The 13,852-nt window shown below is 34.3% G+C and overlaps 1 protein-coding gene across 1 annotated transcript in view; it reads right to left on the reverse strand.

Moving 5' to 3' along the window:
- Positions 1 to 13,852, reverse strand: part of LOC132697889 (discoidin domain-containing receptor tyrosine kinase B-like) — a gene marked incomplete in the record, with an annotated part of 461,835 nt that overhangs the window by 76,948 nt on the left and 371,035 nt on the right. The window contains 3 exon segments of the mRNA XM_060663630.1: positions 56 to 123; positions 201 to 340; positions 12,145 to 12,278. Coding sequence (XP_060519613.1) covers positions 56 to 123; positions 201 to 340; positions 12,145 to 12,278 — 342 coding nt within the window.

Below are 13,852 nucleotides of genomic sequence, written 5' to 3' on the forward strand. Positions count from 1 at the left end.
ATAAAATTACTCGACACCAGGGTAGCTGAAAACATATTTTTAGGATGATTCTTACCCGATTCAAAGGAAATTTCGCTGAGTAAGATCCACTTGTCCGCGAAAAACAGCCGCAACTTTATAAACCTGAAAAGAAAACGTCCCTTAACGTTAAGACTCCAGCAAACGAAAATTAATTAATTCGGTTGAAATATTCCTCTTACCTCGCGGGTCTCCCTTTCAACCGTATTGTGATATTCCTTGCGTTTTCTCTGGCCCTATCGGGGAGGATTGGGACCCTCGCCGGATCTGGCTGGTATCTCGTCCCGTCCAAACTAAACCACACTTCGGCTTGAGAAAACACCTGAAATTAATTAACGTAATTGCCACTACAGCCGAATTAACTAATTAATTAATAATATTTGGATTAGTGGGCCTTTTGTCCGATATTAATTTGAGTATTCGTTTGAAGTATAAAACAACGTCAACTAATAACAATAACAAAGGATTTGCGGAATTTTAAAAACTTATAATTTGTTATCTCTTAATATAAATATTATAACTGAGTTATATTAATAATATTATTTACGAATAGAATACATTACTGAAGTCAGTGACTGAAGTATCTGAATTTGCGAAGTTCATCTCTATCTTTACAAATAAAGAGTGGATCCTCCACTAACCAAATAAATAGCAATACATATCACGCAGCAATTATACATATATCTAGGTAAAAAAAAAACATACATCAACAGAGAAACAAGAATATCTGTGAAACTCAGCCAGGTCTTTAATAAAGGCAAGGTAAATTTTTAAATGAAATTATTCTGTGATATTAATGCACAATACAATTTGCGTCTGCACCTCATATTAAGCCAGTTTAGATTTGTAACTAATTGGTTGACCGCAGATAAATCGTATACAATAATACTGAATGTTCTCTGCATTCTGTGCTCTTAAACAAGGACCGAAAGTGGAGAGCATAAGTGAATCACGCGGCATTATCCTGAGATCCGATTAATGACATGACGAGAGTTATATGATTTCTTAATGCACTCAGAGGTGTACTTTTCAAATCGTAGGTCAACGGCCCTAATCGATCTGGACTCAGAGCACGGTATTGGGCTAATGGAGTTGTTGACCTTCTATAGGGGGGGCGACATTCCGGACGCCCTCCATCGTGATCTGGGGGCACAACGGGTCCATCTGGTGGCCGAAGTGTTTCGTCGCCCGCGGCGGGCACCCCGCCCCCACCACCCCTTAAATACCGATACGATATGTATGCGATAATGTATCCAAAAACTAACGGTCATAGAAAAAGTATAGTATGCAACACTTTTGCAATGCTTGTTGTCTACAAAATGTTGATTTTTTTTTTAAATTTTGAAATACAACATTTTAAATTAATATATTAATATAAATGTTCTCTTGATCCAATTGTTTTCAGTATCAGTCTCTCTTTTGCACATATCTCTTTTCAATTGTATCATTAATTTTTATATGTTATACTATTAGACATTCCGTTAATCATTCTCTTGTTTTCTTTTTTATTTTCGGCGTTGGAATTCCTCGCTTTTATTATTATTCGGGGACGCCTCGCGTAAAAAAAAGTACAAATTTTTAAGGGTCGCCCTTGGCAACGGTCTTTCCCGCATACAGTCGCAATCAAATATTTAATTAAAACTCCGGGACTCTCTTTATCCGGTCGTTGTTAAGGAGGCAATACACGAAGGACGTTGCTTCGAGAACAAAATAAATACTAGGTTATTATCTGAACAAATTATTTAGTGTGTTCTTTGCGCCGACCGCCGGCGGCCCTTCCCGCGCCCTTTTGTTATGTTTTTTTTTTTATTCGGAACGGACGGAATTTTCGGGACTTTAATTCTTCAACGGCGAAATTGGATTATGACTCATTATAATTTCTAGGACGCGGGGCGAATGTAAATATTTTGTTTTCCGGGCCTAATTGGTGATACTCTCTCGACAACGACCGAGTCTCGAGTCTAAAGGGTTTACAGTAATTGAAAGTCGACAATTTCCCTTAGGGATTTAAATGAATTTCGAGTGTACGCGGCCAGTAAACTAAAGGAGATCGGTCCATTCTTGGCACTCGTATGGCGTCGGTTGGCCGGTCTGTCATCCCCTACGCTCATTTCTAATAATTCTAAATTGCTTTCTTAAACCTTTGTTGAGGATATGTTTACGTAAAAATAAAAGACAACATGATATTTATTTTATACATGCCATCGTAAGCTGTTTATTTTATATAATAATAATAATAATAATACATTTATTCTGCAATGTTCAATTAACAATACAATAAAATACCAGTAAACCACATAAATTGCAAAAAAGGAGATGAAAGCAATTAAAATTGTTCCAAGTTCAACCCCTATAAAATAATATATAGCAACTATTTTAAGATTATCAGTTCGCAAAAAAAGAAAATGTGTATATAAAAATTAGAAATTGGATAGAAAATTTTAGGATTGAACTTGCCATTTGCTTGTTGGCTGAACATTTCTTGTCTTTTTTTTTTTTTGAAGTTTAATAGTGATAAGGCTTTTAAAGAGAGAGGAACGTTATTGTAAAGTTTGTAAAGTTATAGGAGAAGCTCCTTTGAAAAAGAAACGTCCTGTGTGGTGGTGGAGAGATAAGACCCCTAAATCTCAGGTTCAATCTGCGAACATCTGTTACTTCTTTTAAATCTGCATTGATCAAATTTTGAGCCGTATACCGAGTACTGGGGTCAAATGCCGTAACATTTTTCATACAAGATACAAAATTGCTGGTGTAAATTGCAAATAAAAGTGGCCCCGGTATGGAACCTTGCGGCATACCGCAACTAACAGTTTCTGTAGCTGATTGACCTAAACTTGTTTCAACATGCTGCATGCGATTATCAAGATAATTTTTTATTTGCTTTATTGCACCACACATACATATAGTGTTCTGCTGATGTATATATTTCAATCATTTCAGTTCACATCTGCACCATTTTTGCATTTTGAATATTACTCAGTTTTATAACTAACACTATTGGACAAAGTTCGATGTATTTTTAAGGTGTATATTTCGAAAATTGCAAAGTAGCGATGAACGTTAAATTTTATATTGACACGCCTGGAAATGATAGATTGGATAGTGATAATATTAGCAACATCAGTTACAAAACGACAGAGAACCAAACGTTTGCCATCAAGTTGAAGCAACAGTGAAGAAAACGAGCCAAGTCACAGGCCACGTTTCGGTACCAGACAGAATTTTATTTACTTCTGGGGACAAAATGGTAGGACCACAAATTGCTGATTCTTGTACAAAACCCAAACATTTTCTCAAGCTCTTTTTCATCGATGGGCTATTAATAAAAATAGTGAAACAAAGAATAACTACGCTAGACCTGAAAAAACACAGAAGAGATTGTCAAAACGTGGGTAGGTACTACAGTAGAAGAGTTTACCGCATTTATTGGGGTTGTCCTAAATATGGGTACAATAACCTTATCTAACATCCAAGAGTATTGGTCACTACAGTTTAACGCCAAAATACCCTTTTTTAGTAGCATACTAAGAGAGAACGATTTTCACAAATTTTTTGGATGCTCCACTAGCATGAAAATGATCCAAAGGAGCATACTCTTAGGGCTCGAACTCAGAACAAGCAATTCATAGAATATTTTGTTCCATCATGAGAAATATCGGTAGACGAATCTGCTGTTGGATTTAAGGGTAAAATTAGTTTTTAAACTTGCAATCCTAACAAGCCTACGAAATGAGGGATAACACTGGATATGTTTATTCAATTTTGCTGTACTACGGAAGCTTGACATAGAAGATAGTTAGATCGTGCGGTATGTTCTAACCGCGAAGTACAAGGCGGCAGGCGGGAAACTAGGCATATTTGGGGCATTCTAGTTATTCCCATTCACAACATCAGTTCCCGCTTATATTGCCGTTTAGGATTCTTTAATCAGTCGGAGCCTGGGGGACTGTACGGATTGCCCTTAATACCTACGAGTTATCCCGGTGACCTACAGAGATCGAACGTATAACACGTTACAGCGAACGAGCAACAAAGTAGAATAATCTATCGGTTTGACGGTCGGGATACTAATTAAGTTATTATTATTATTAATACAATCGTAAATGGAACTGACATTGAGCGGCGACGCTAGAGGCAACGGAACATTCATTGCCCAACCTCCGAGCGTATGTGTGCGTTAATTAATGACTACGGAATGGAGTAATTAAATTTCAATATTGCAAAGAGTTCCGAATTGTGCTGGATCGCGCATTATTATAATTTGGAATATTTCCGGCATGGCGCACAGGTGCCCCCCCCCCAGCACACGCACACACACGTATTACTTTGTGGTAGGCATTAAAATGTTTGAAAGCGAGGCCATTGTGTGTGGCTGTAATATTGGTTCTCGATCCAAAGAATTTCGGGGTATTTGGGGGGACGGGAACGCCCGATGGTGTAAAGGGTGGAACCCGTTTCAGCGTCCTATTAAAAGTTCTGGAGGACTAGGTTATAATACGACCAAAAATATAGTGCATTTATTGCTTTGACGTTGTAAGTATTTTACAGTACCTTAAGATGTTTATTCTGCATTAAGTACGTCTTGCCTGAGATGAACCGTAACGAATAATGTAAAAACTTGAAATTTTTATTTGAAATGTAAATGGACCGTTTTAAACTTGGTAAAGCATTGATGCTGCAGGGTAATTCCCGAGATTTGACCCTGTTTTCACTGGATAGTGCAATTTATATTACAGATAACTTTGAAAGTAATCATTTTATTCCCCTGTTAGAAGAAGGCATGGAAAACAATGCAGAATTTGAAGACGAAGTGGAGATGGCAGTCGAACCTAGTGACAATTTAGAAGACCAACTACCTCAGCAAATAAAAAACTGACCCATTTGTCTTCGGAAGCTAAACAAATTGTTTTGAATTTTTACAATTTTATAAGAATTTCGGAAGGGGAAGTAGGAGCGGCCGAAAGTCAGAGGAGATGCTGGTGCTTGTCGAGTTTTTAAAAAGTGAATAGTGACTGGGAGACTTAAAACATTAGTTGCGCCAAAGAGTCATTACGTACTTTTTTGAAGAAAATGGATTTTCAGTTTGGAAATATTAATTAATATTAATTAAAGAATTTCGCAATGAAGTGTGAATTATTTAAATGCAATAGAAAAATTTCGAGAGCAAAATAAGTCATATGTGTATGTATTTGAATCAAATCTGTAAACCTAGGTTTAAGTTGGATAGACCACACTCATTTTACATTGAAGATGTTATTTTGATTTCCTGTCATTTTCTTTTTGTTTATGAGCAGAATCCTGTTAAAATCGGGTTTTCTGTCACTTATTGTAGCGAAAACGGCATTACACCTGTAGATATTGGCTTAGAATCTCACTTTCTGGGTCTGGGTCTGGTTGACTTTCCTTGTCGACTTCACAAATTCTTTTCGATTTTGAACGGATTCTAGTCAAAATCGACTTTTTCGCCATTAATTTTTGCAAAGGTATGTTACAATTCACACCTTTTATCTCAATTATTTAATTGAATTGAAATTAAAAGTCATTTTCTTGCGATTTTACATTCCCAATTTCATGGACGTGAAAGTGCCGAATGTTTCCGGACATTCTATTCAAACGTTGCACTTCGTTTTCCGATGTAATTCGGAACATAATCGAATCTCGATACGACGTTCCTTTTTGCCGCCGAACGCGTCGAATCATTTCACGGTTGACTGGCTGATAAAGGATGAGAAGCAAAACAAATGGAAAATAATTATCTCCGCCCATAAAGACGCTAAATTTATTTAAAAAGCGCGAGACAAAAGGAAAACCATTACCGTATCTTAATATTATTATTTTTTTCTTCGGGTTTGAAATGAATTCCGTTCTTCCATTACACGATTTTTTATTGCCTCTGGGGTGCAAAAAAACGAAAAATGCGCCCGATGCGCGGGTGCTGGGGGGCACAAAGCCCCCCGTGTTTCGTTTCCATTTTTATTTTTCGTCTCTTTATTTTAATTCAAAACAAAAAATGGAATAATAATTGAATTTAATTTTTTACGGGTCACCGTGGTTGTACCTTTTGCGTATATTCACGAATATTAAAGAATAACAGAAATAGGGGGACACGGAAATTTTAAAATAAATTCGTCTGAATCTACAAGGTTGGATTAGTATCTCAACAATTATAACGGTTAAAATATAATTTTTTTTGCTCATTTTTTGCAGTAAACAGAAATTATACAGGGTGGGCTAAGTTTAGTATTTAATTTTGTCCTCGAAAAATTCCGTCATCGACATTGGGTATTACTTCTGCTTCCGAACAAGGAAAAGTTCAATGTCAAGGCGAAGGTCAGGTGTTAGAAAGATCTCGTCGGGTGCGAAGTATAGTCGGTACGATTTACGATGGCGTAGTCGGTTTTTAGTAATTATGGATAATGCACGATATCATTCTTGACTTAGTGGAGAGAGAAAAAAGTATACCAAATGCATTGAAAAGAAAAGAAGAAATTATCAATTGGCTGCGCAGTAAGCAGATTAATTACAAAGAAAATGGTCTAAAATGTTTGCTAAAATGGGTGATCAAGTTCTGAGATTGCCTCCTTACCAGTGTATATTAAATGCAATTGGTGTGGGCTCAGTGCAAAATATTTTTGAATAAAAATATTGTAAGTGAACTATAGAAACTATACATTAGTTGTATAACACATACAGAAAATATAATAGAAAAATACTGGGAAAAAGGGAATACACTTGATATAACGGTACCACCACTAGTTAATTTAGACGAAGGATTTTTTTTCGGAAGTAGCAGTTCCAATTTCAGCTCTGACGATGAAGATGTTTCATCGTAAATACAAGCTAAATATTAACACACAATAACGCGTTTTACCACAAACCGCAACTCAATTTTGAAATACAAAACGCAGACATCTAATCCTACTTTGTCCAAATTATATTCATAAACCTATAGGTTCTCCAACATGTAATATTTCAAAGTGGTTGGTTAGTTAGAACTTGGACATTTAAAACATCAAAAAGAAAGTTTTTCTGTAAAAAACTCGCAAGAGTTTATTGGTAAAATGAAAGACGTAAGGTTAAATGAACATGAACTTTTAGTATCTTTTGATATTTCCTCATTATTTCCAAGCGTTCCTATACCAGAAACTTTGGAATACCTCAGGAAATTACTCGAATCTAATAACTACAGTAAAGATATAATTGAAGATCTAATCACTCTGACAAAGATTTGCATGAGTCAAAATATTTTTCTATATAATAATAACTATTATGAACTTTTTTTTGTTTCTCGCTTCCTGAAATATGAGATTTTAACGTCTTGTGTCGGTAAATTTTTCGAAATCTAAATGCTAAAATTTCAGAAAGATCCTTAGGTAAACTTAAGTCTCTTACTGAGTCATTAACTTCTGATTCTGCAAATAACTGCCGAGAAACACTCCATATATCACCAACATCAGTATTTCAGGTTCAGAAAAATTGGTGGTATCTTCTGTCAAATTGGCAGGATTCTCATGCATTGCGACATCTGGGCCATGTTTTTGAAGTTTTTTTATATCGCCGAACATTGATTGATTGCATTGATTTGTTGGCTCTCTCCATATCATAGGTATTCCAAAAGGCAGAGATCGCCTGGTGCCATTACTCCAATATCTTAAACCTTCTTCACATACCTTTCAAACAATATGTGGAGTGCAAGGTTTGCCTTGATCAACAATTTTTTCGTTGAACTAACTTACAGTGTGTAGAACTACACACGTAACAAAACGTATTGCAGGATAAAAGGGCTTTCTTCAAGACATGCTGACTACAGATTTGAGATTCCCAGACATCAGATAAAATGAACAGATAAAAGAAAAGTATTAGACCCTGGAGACCTGTGGAAAATTAATGAGACAGAAGAAGATCTCAACTAAGATGGGCGAATGATCTGTAAAGCAGATACATGAACAGGATGACAGACACTGAAGAATAGACAAGATGGATCAAAGATATAATACATAAGTAGATAAATTTCTACTAACAAATTCAAAAACCCAGAATTTGGAAGTTTTTTGGAAAAGGTTTTTTTAAAATTATTTTTTTGTTATAGTCACCGTTAATGCATGTCGTGTGATTAAGAAAAAAAAATCATTCCATTCAAATTTTGATATTTTTCCGAATTTTAAAATATTAACCATCCAATTCGGTATCCTCGTAGAAATAATCGAACGACAGCATTGAACAAAAAAACTCAAAAGGACTTCCGATTCAATTTGGAATCGATTGAAAAATTTCATTTTCCCGTAGCGCGTGGATTTCAAAGTCCGCGCTTTTCCGCGACGAGTATATATTTTGACGTTTCAGTTAATTTCGTTCAAATATTGCTTTAAGCCGCAGCGGCCATTTTTGCCGATCGACAACACAATTGGGAAAATACGCGAACGGCAGCGCTTTTAGCCGTTCGAATTTTTAACTAGCCGGAACTAATTGGAAAATTTGCAAAAAACTACTAAGCACAGCAGTACGATATAGGAAATAGTGTATTTAAACTTAACTCCAAAATTTTGAGTTTTTTTTTATGTGAAATATGCTTTTTGGATTTTTTTTTGACAAACATAACATAATTAAAATGCTACTGGCAAATGCTGAACATGCAAAATGAACATTGTTCGCTGTATGAATACTAATATAGTATGGTCTGTTCATAGATATAAGAAAGTGACCAATTGCTTTTGAATGGGATTATCCAAGGGTGGTCATTAAGATACAACGCAACAAGATTATTACCTAAAGTTTCGGAATTTAAATTCAGGTAAAATTGTGGTCCGTAATAGAAAATAATTTTATACCTACCTGTGTTTAATATTCTTTGGTTTCGTATATTACTTAGTTTAGTAATCATTCCTATTTCGTGTGTAATACAGAGGGTGTTGAATTGTGTGCGAATTACACACAATATGTGCGAGTCTAGTGTATCTCAGGAGATGCTCCCTCCCAAATGCTGAAAACACTATTCTATTGAGACTAAGGAAGTTATAAACCATGTTTATTTGACTCTCATTGGACGTGGTGCCGGGAATCACGAGTCGAGAAATTTGGACATCTTAAAGAATAAATAAATAAATAATAATTTTAATGATAGTCTATTTAGTCACCTATATATATTATATTAAATTAATTATTATTATTAAGATTGGCTAATCTGAGGATTTTAGTTAAGTAGTCTATCAGTTGTATATGAGAAGCAGAAATGTAATTCTTTTCTAAGTTTACGACGTGATCTCTTCGTTTAAGGTTATAAATAAAATCGAATGCCGGAATTCTGTATTTTTTGTAATTTATATTTTGTCCAGACATCCAAGCAGGGTCCATAGACAAAATTACAGTAATTCGGATGGCTCAAAATCAGTGGTGCTTCGCAAGATTTTTTTTTAGCATAAAATTTAGAATATATTTACTTTTATAGATATTGCAGAGATTAACATAAGCCTTTTGGAGAATTTTAGAAACCTGTGTGCGAACTCAAAGATAACACCCAAGTTTTTATACTCGTCGACAGCTGGAATTTTAACCAGATTTATAAACACATTCAAGTTTTGGGTGACCCAAATAAGTGAGAACAAAGGTGAACTTTTCAAACCAAGTAACAAAAACTTAAACCATTTGTATTTTAGGTCTAGTCTGACCAGTATTAAACAAGTATACCGTTGCGAACTTTTTAATCTGACCTGGTAGGGAGTTATAAATTGTTACAGCCTTGTAGGTAAATGAACACAGAAACAGTGCTCTTTAACGTCTAGGAATATTACTTGCCTTACGTAGTATTTTTTGTGTGAAGATTAGAACTTTAATCAATTTCGAAAACAAATATTGTAAAAACGTAACCAATATTAAGGAACTGTGTACATGAATTTGAAATATTAACAAATATTTCATTTAAGAAGTATAAGTAAGGACGCGCGGTTTGTCGACTCAAACTTAGTGCTTTGTCTAGCCTATCAATTGAGGACATGTGACGTTGTGTTAATATATTAAAAATAAACATAATTTCCCGGCGAATATTTTATTCGGATTGGAATGGCATGCAAAGCAGGTACGGATGACATATTTTGTTAAGGCCTTTGGAATCAGTTTTGTAATTAATTTTTTGTCTTTTTTTTTGGATTTCTATACTTTCATAAAGTTCTCTACCCCGGAAAAGGGTTGAGTTGACTCAACTGATAAGTGTAAAACAAACGCGATATCAAAAAGGGGTAAAAGAATAACTATTTTGCATGCTGGCTCTAAAGATGGTTGGATTCCAAATGGACTTTCTCTGTCTGCGAAAAATATTAAAGATTCTTCTCTGGCTTACCATGAAGACACCACCGCTGATTTATTTGAATTGATTGTTTAAAAATAAACTAGTTCCAGACATTCCTCCTAATAGCGTCATTGTAATGGGCAATGCAAGTTATCACAGTAGACAGTTGACTAAAACCCCTTCCCCATGTGACACAAAAGCAACAATCCAAGACTACATGTATAATAATGACATATATTTTCACGAGGATTATACTAAAAAGCAATTAATTGAGGTTCTATAAAGCTTGAATCTAAAAAAGGAATACGTCTGTGATAATTATGCAAAAAATCTTGGGCATACAGTTTTAAGGCCACTGTATATTTAATCCCATTGAAACATGTTTGGCACCAACTGAAATCTGCCATTCGTCGTAACAATGTTTTTCCCCGTGTTAACTCCAATATCCTCAAACTTATAGAAACCGAAGTTTTTAACATCCCTCCACGAAGTTGGGCAAATTCTGTTAAACATATAGAAAAATCAGACCAATCGTATATCCATAGTGCAAATAATATAGAACAAATAATAATTAGAACATGCGATGATAGCGATAGTGATACTGATATATTATGTGAATAATTTTAAGTAATTTAGGTAGGTAATAAAAATAATTTGTAATTTTGTTTTAGATTTAAACATAAATACATACATAAATAAATAAATATTATTTAGTATCTTTCCTAACACAACCCCAAATAATTAAAATCTAGGCAAAGTACGGACCTGTTCTTTCATATTTCATTCTTACAGCTTGCCGGGTCTTTCTTTTTCTTACCAAATAGCTTCTTTTTTTTAGAATGTGTTTTCATCTTTTGTCTTAAAATATTTGTTTTGTGTTAAGTCTATATTCCACTGTATTCGACTTTGCTTTTGCTAAATTTACATTGCAATAAAGTCATCATGCTTGCTAGTAAAAAAAAAAGAAAAATTCAAAGTAAAATTTTAGATATTGTCCACCAATATGAATAAAGCACCGGGCATTCGATTGCATGCAAATATTTTGCGTTTAAAGATAACAAAAGAAAAACAAAATGTTAGTGGCTAAGTTCTGTATAAAACATCTTCAATTCTGAAGCCTACATTATCTACATGGTGTTCGGGAGTTGAGTTCGGAAACTTGGATAGCCTAATGGGATAATGTATTTGCAATATCTCCTTTGCTGGAAGAGGTACCCCTGGTATTGGTAAGGGGGCCGCGGGCGTCCAAGCACTTAGGCCACCAGACGGGCCCATTGTGCCCCCGGACCGCGCTAGAGGGCGTCCAGAATGCCGCCCCTCTTATAGAAGGTTAGCAACTCCTTTAGCCCAATACCGAGCACTGAGTCCGGATCGATCAGAGCCGTTTTGAAGACTCCAAATCTTGTTCATGTCAAAGCAGGCCACTCGGTAAGCAGATGATACGGGGTCTCCTCCCCTTCTTTAAAAACTCTGATATCAAACAATTCTATACAATTACGGATACCAAATTCCTTAGAAATCGAACAAGGCCATTCAAACTACGCAAATTTCAAAGTATATTTCAAAAAAATATGGTTTGCATATTATTTATGAGTCCCCAGTTCGTTCTTTGCGAATCTTTTAACGGCATAGGCGCGTTATTGATACTATATTCCCTTTGACATGCAGCAGCCAGCGACGCGGCAAGATAAAGTAGGGGGGTGGGGGGGGGTAGTTTTTCGACGGCCATTGTGAAATTTTAATTCGCCCGAGCGTTCTTACAGTGAAATTCAAATGGTCGCTAAAAATATTGCATTTTTCGGACAAAGGGGTACGGTTTATTCTTTTCAAAATTCGAATCTTACCTCCACAGCCCTGCTGAACATATTATTCGTGTGGAGATGCGCAGCGTTGAATTCTCGGACCCCGTCGAATTCTAGAATGATCTCCAGAGGCTCCCCGCCGCGCGTCTCGTTGCTCCACCCGACCCATCTGCTGCCTGCAATAAATCAAAATTTTTTTGTAATTAAATTTTTCTATTTTTTATCGTAACATTCTTTTATAAGTTAAGATTTAAAAAAAAATGCATTCAATTTTAATTTGCTTTTCCTGATTCACCTATCAATTTATATATTTGTTTGTATTGTTAAATCGGTTCTGGAAACAAAACGTGGCATAAATGTAACAAATAAATAATATCAAATTATGTTAAAAATAAAAATATTTGGCATTTGATTCGCCATTTGCCGATTTCGAATAGAACAAGTCTCAATATATTTTTTCTATGGGTCGAAATATACGTTTTACTTTAATTTTTGTGGACCAAACCGAAGAGAACAACATTTTAATATTTACCATGGCAACAAATAAATGTTAGTGATTGATTTTTTTTTATGAATGAATGAATTCTGTTTGCTGGTACTTGATGAACACAAAAAATTGAGGTTGTTGGAAATCGAAAAAAAAAATTAAAAATTATTTTATTTTCCAACGTAAGTTGGTTCGGAATTTTCTTTAATTACTTAAATGATTATGATTATATTTAAAATTATCGTGAGTTGAAGACGACTAAAATAATTTGACCTTTAGTGGCATTTTACCTTATTGAGAAAGTAATAATCATGTCTTGACATTTTGTTCATGAAATTAAAAATTTTATTATAAATTAATACTTATAATGCATTTTTCTGATTGAAGTGAAATAATATTTTCGTACTAAGAAAACTAGTACTTTAATACTATCAAATTGCCTTTTATTTTAGTGGAGATATTAAATTACATTATTTATTTTAATTTTAATACTAAGCAAACTATCAATTAAATTATAATCTAATTAATGCGAAGAATGCTATGATTTTTTTTGTGAGGTTTTATGACTGTGATTCAATTACGTATTTTAATACTAAGATAACTAAGAAAAAAAAACTGTTTTTAATACTAACAACAACATTATATTTTGCGATAGAAATAACATTAATTGGTATAATTTATTGTTTTTTGTTGAATTTAAATCTCTTGTTTTAATTCTATTATTTAAATTAAATTACCTATTTCATTAACAATATGATTATACTGGGAAGTTTTTGAATGAAGTAAAGTGATATTAACAGAATATTTTGCGGTAGAAACAAAATTAATTAGATTTTAATTTCAATTAGAAGAATTTTAATGATTTTGATATTTAGTTTATTTATTATATATAATACGCTATTATACATCTTCTGGATTCCTCCTGAGTCAAACTTGCTGACGTTTCGTCAATCATCCCGTTGGCTTCTTCAAAGCTTAATTGAAATTTGCTCGCATTCTACCCTGTACTTGCTTCAATATTATTTGAAGGGCGTGGAGCTAAAGAAGGGGATTAACATTGTCTCGAATGATTGATTCCCATTACACTTTTATTTTAGTATCGAATAAGATAGAATAAGAGAATAAGAAGATTAAGGGAAGAAAGTATTTCATCTGAAATTTAACTGAGGTGGCTTTTACTTGATGAAAATCCATTTGATAAAATAAATAAGAACTGAAAGTTCCGATTTTTACGAAATTATATATAGGGTGCTTCAAAAAAAT

The sequence above is a fragment of the Cylas formicarius genome, unplaced genomic scaffold, assembly GCF_029955315.1.
Source record: "Cylas formicarius isolate icCylForm1 unplaced genomic scaffold, icCylForm1.1 PGA_scaffold_2__14_contigs__length_35257938, whole genome shotgun sequence".
NCBI lineage: Eukaryota > Metazoa > Arthropoda > Insecta > Coleoptera > Brentidae > Cylas > Cylas formicarius.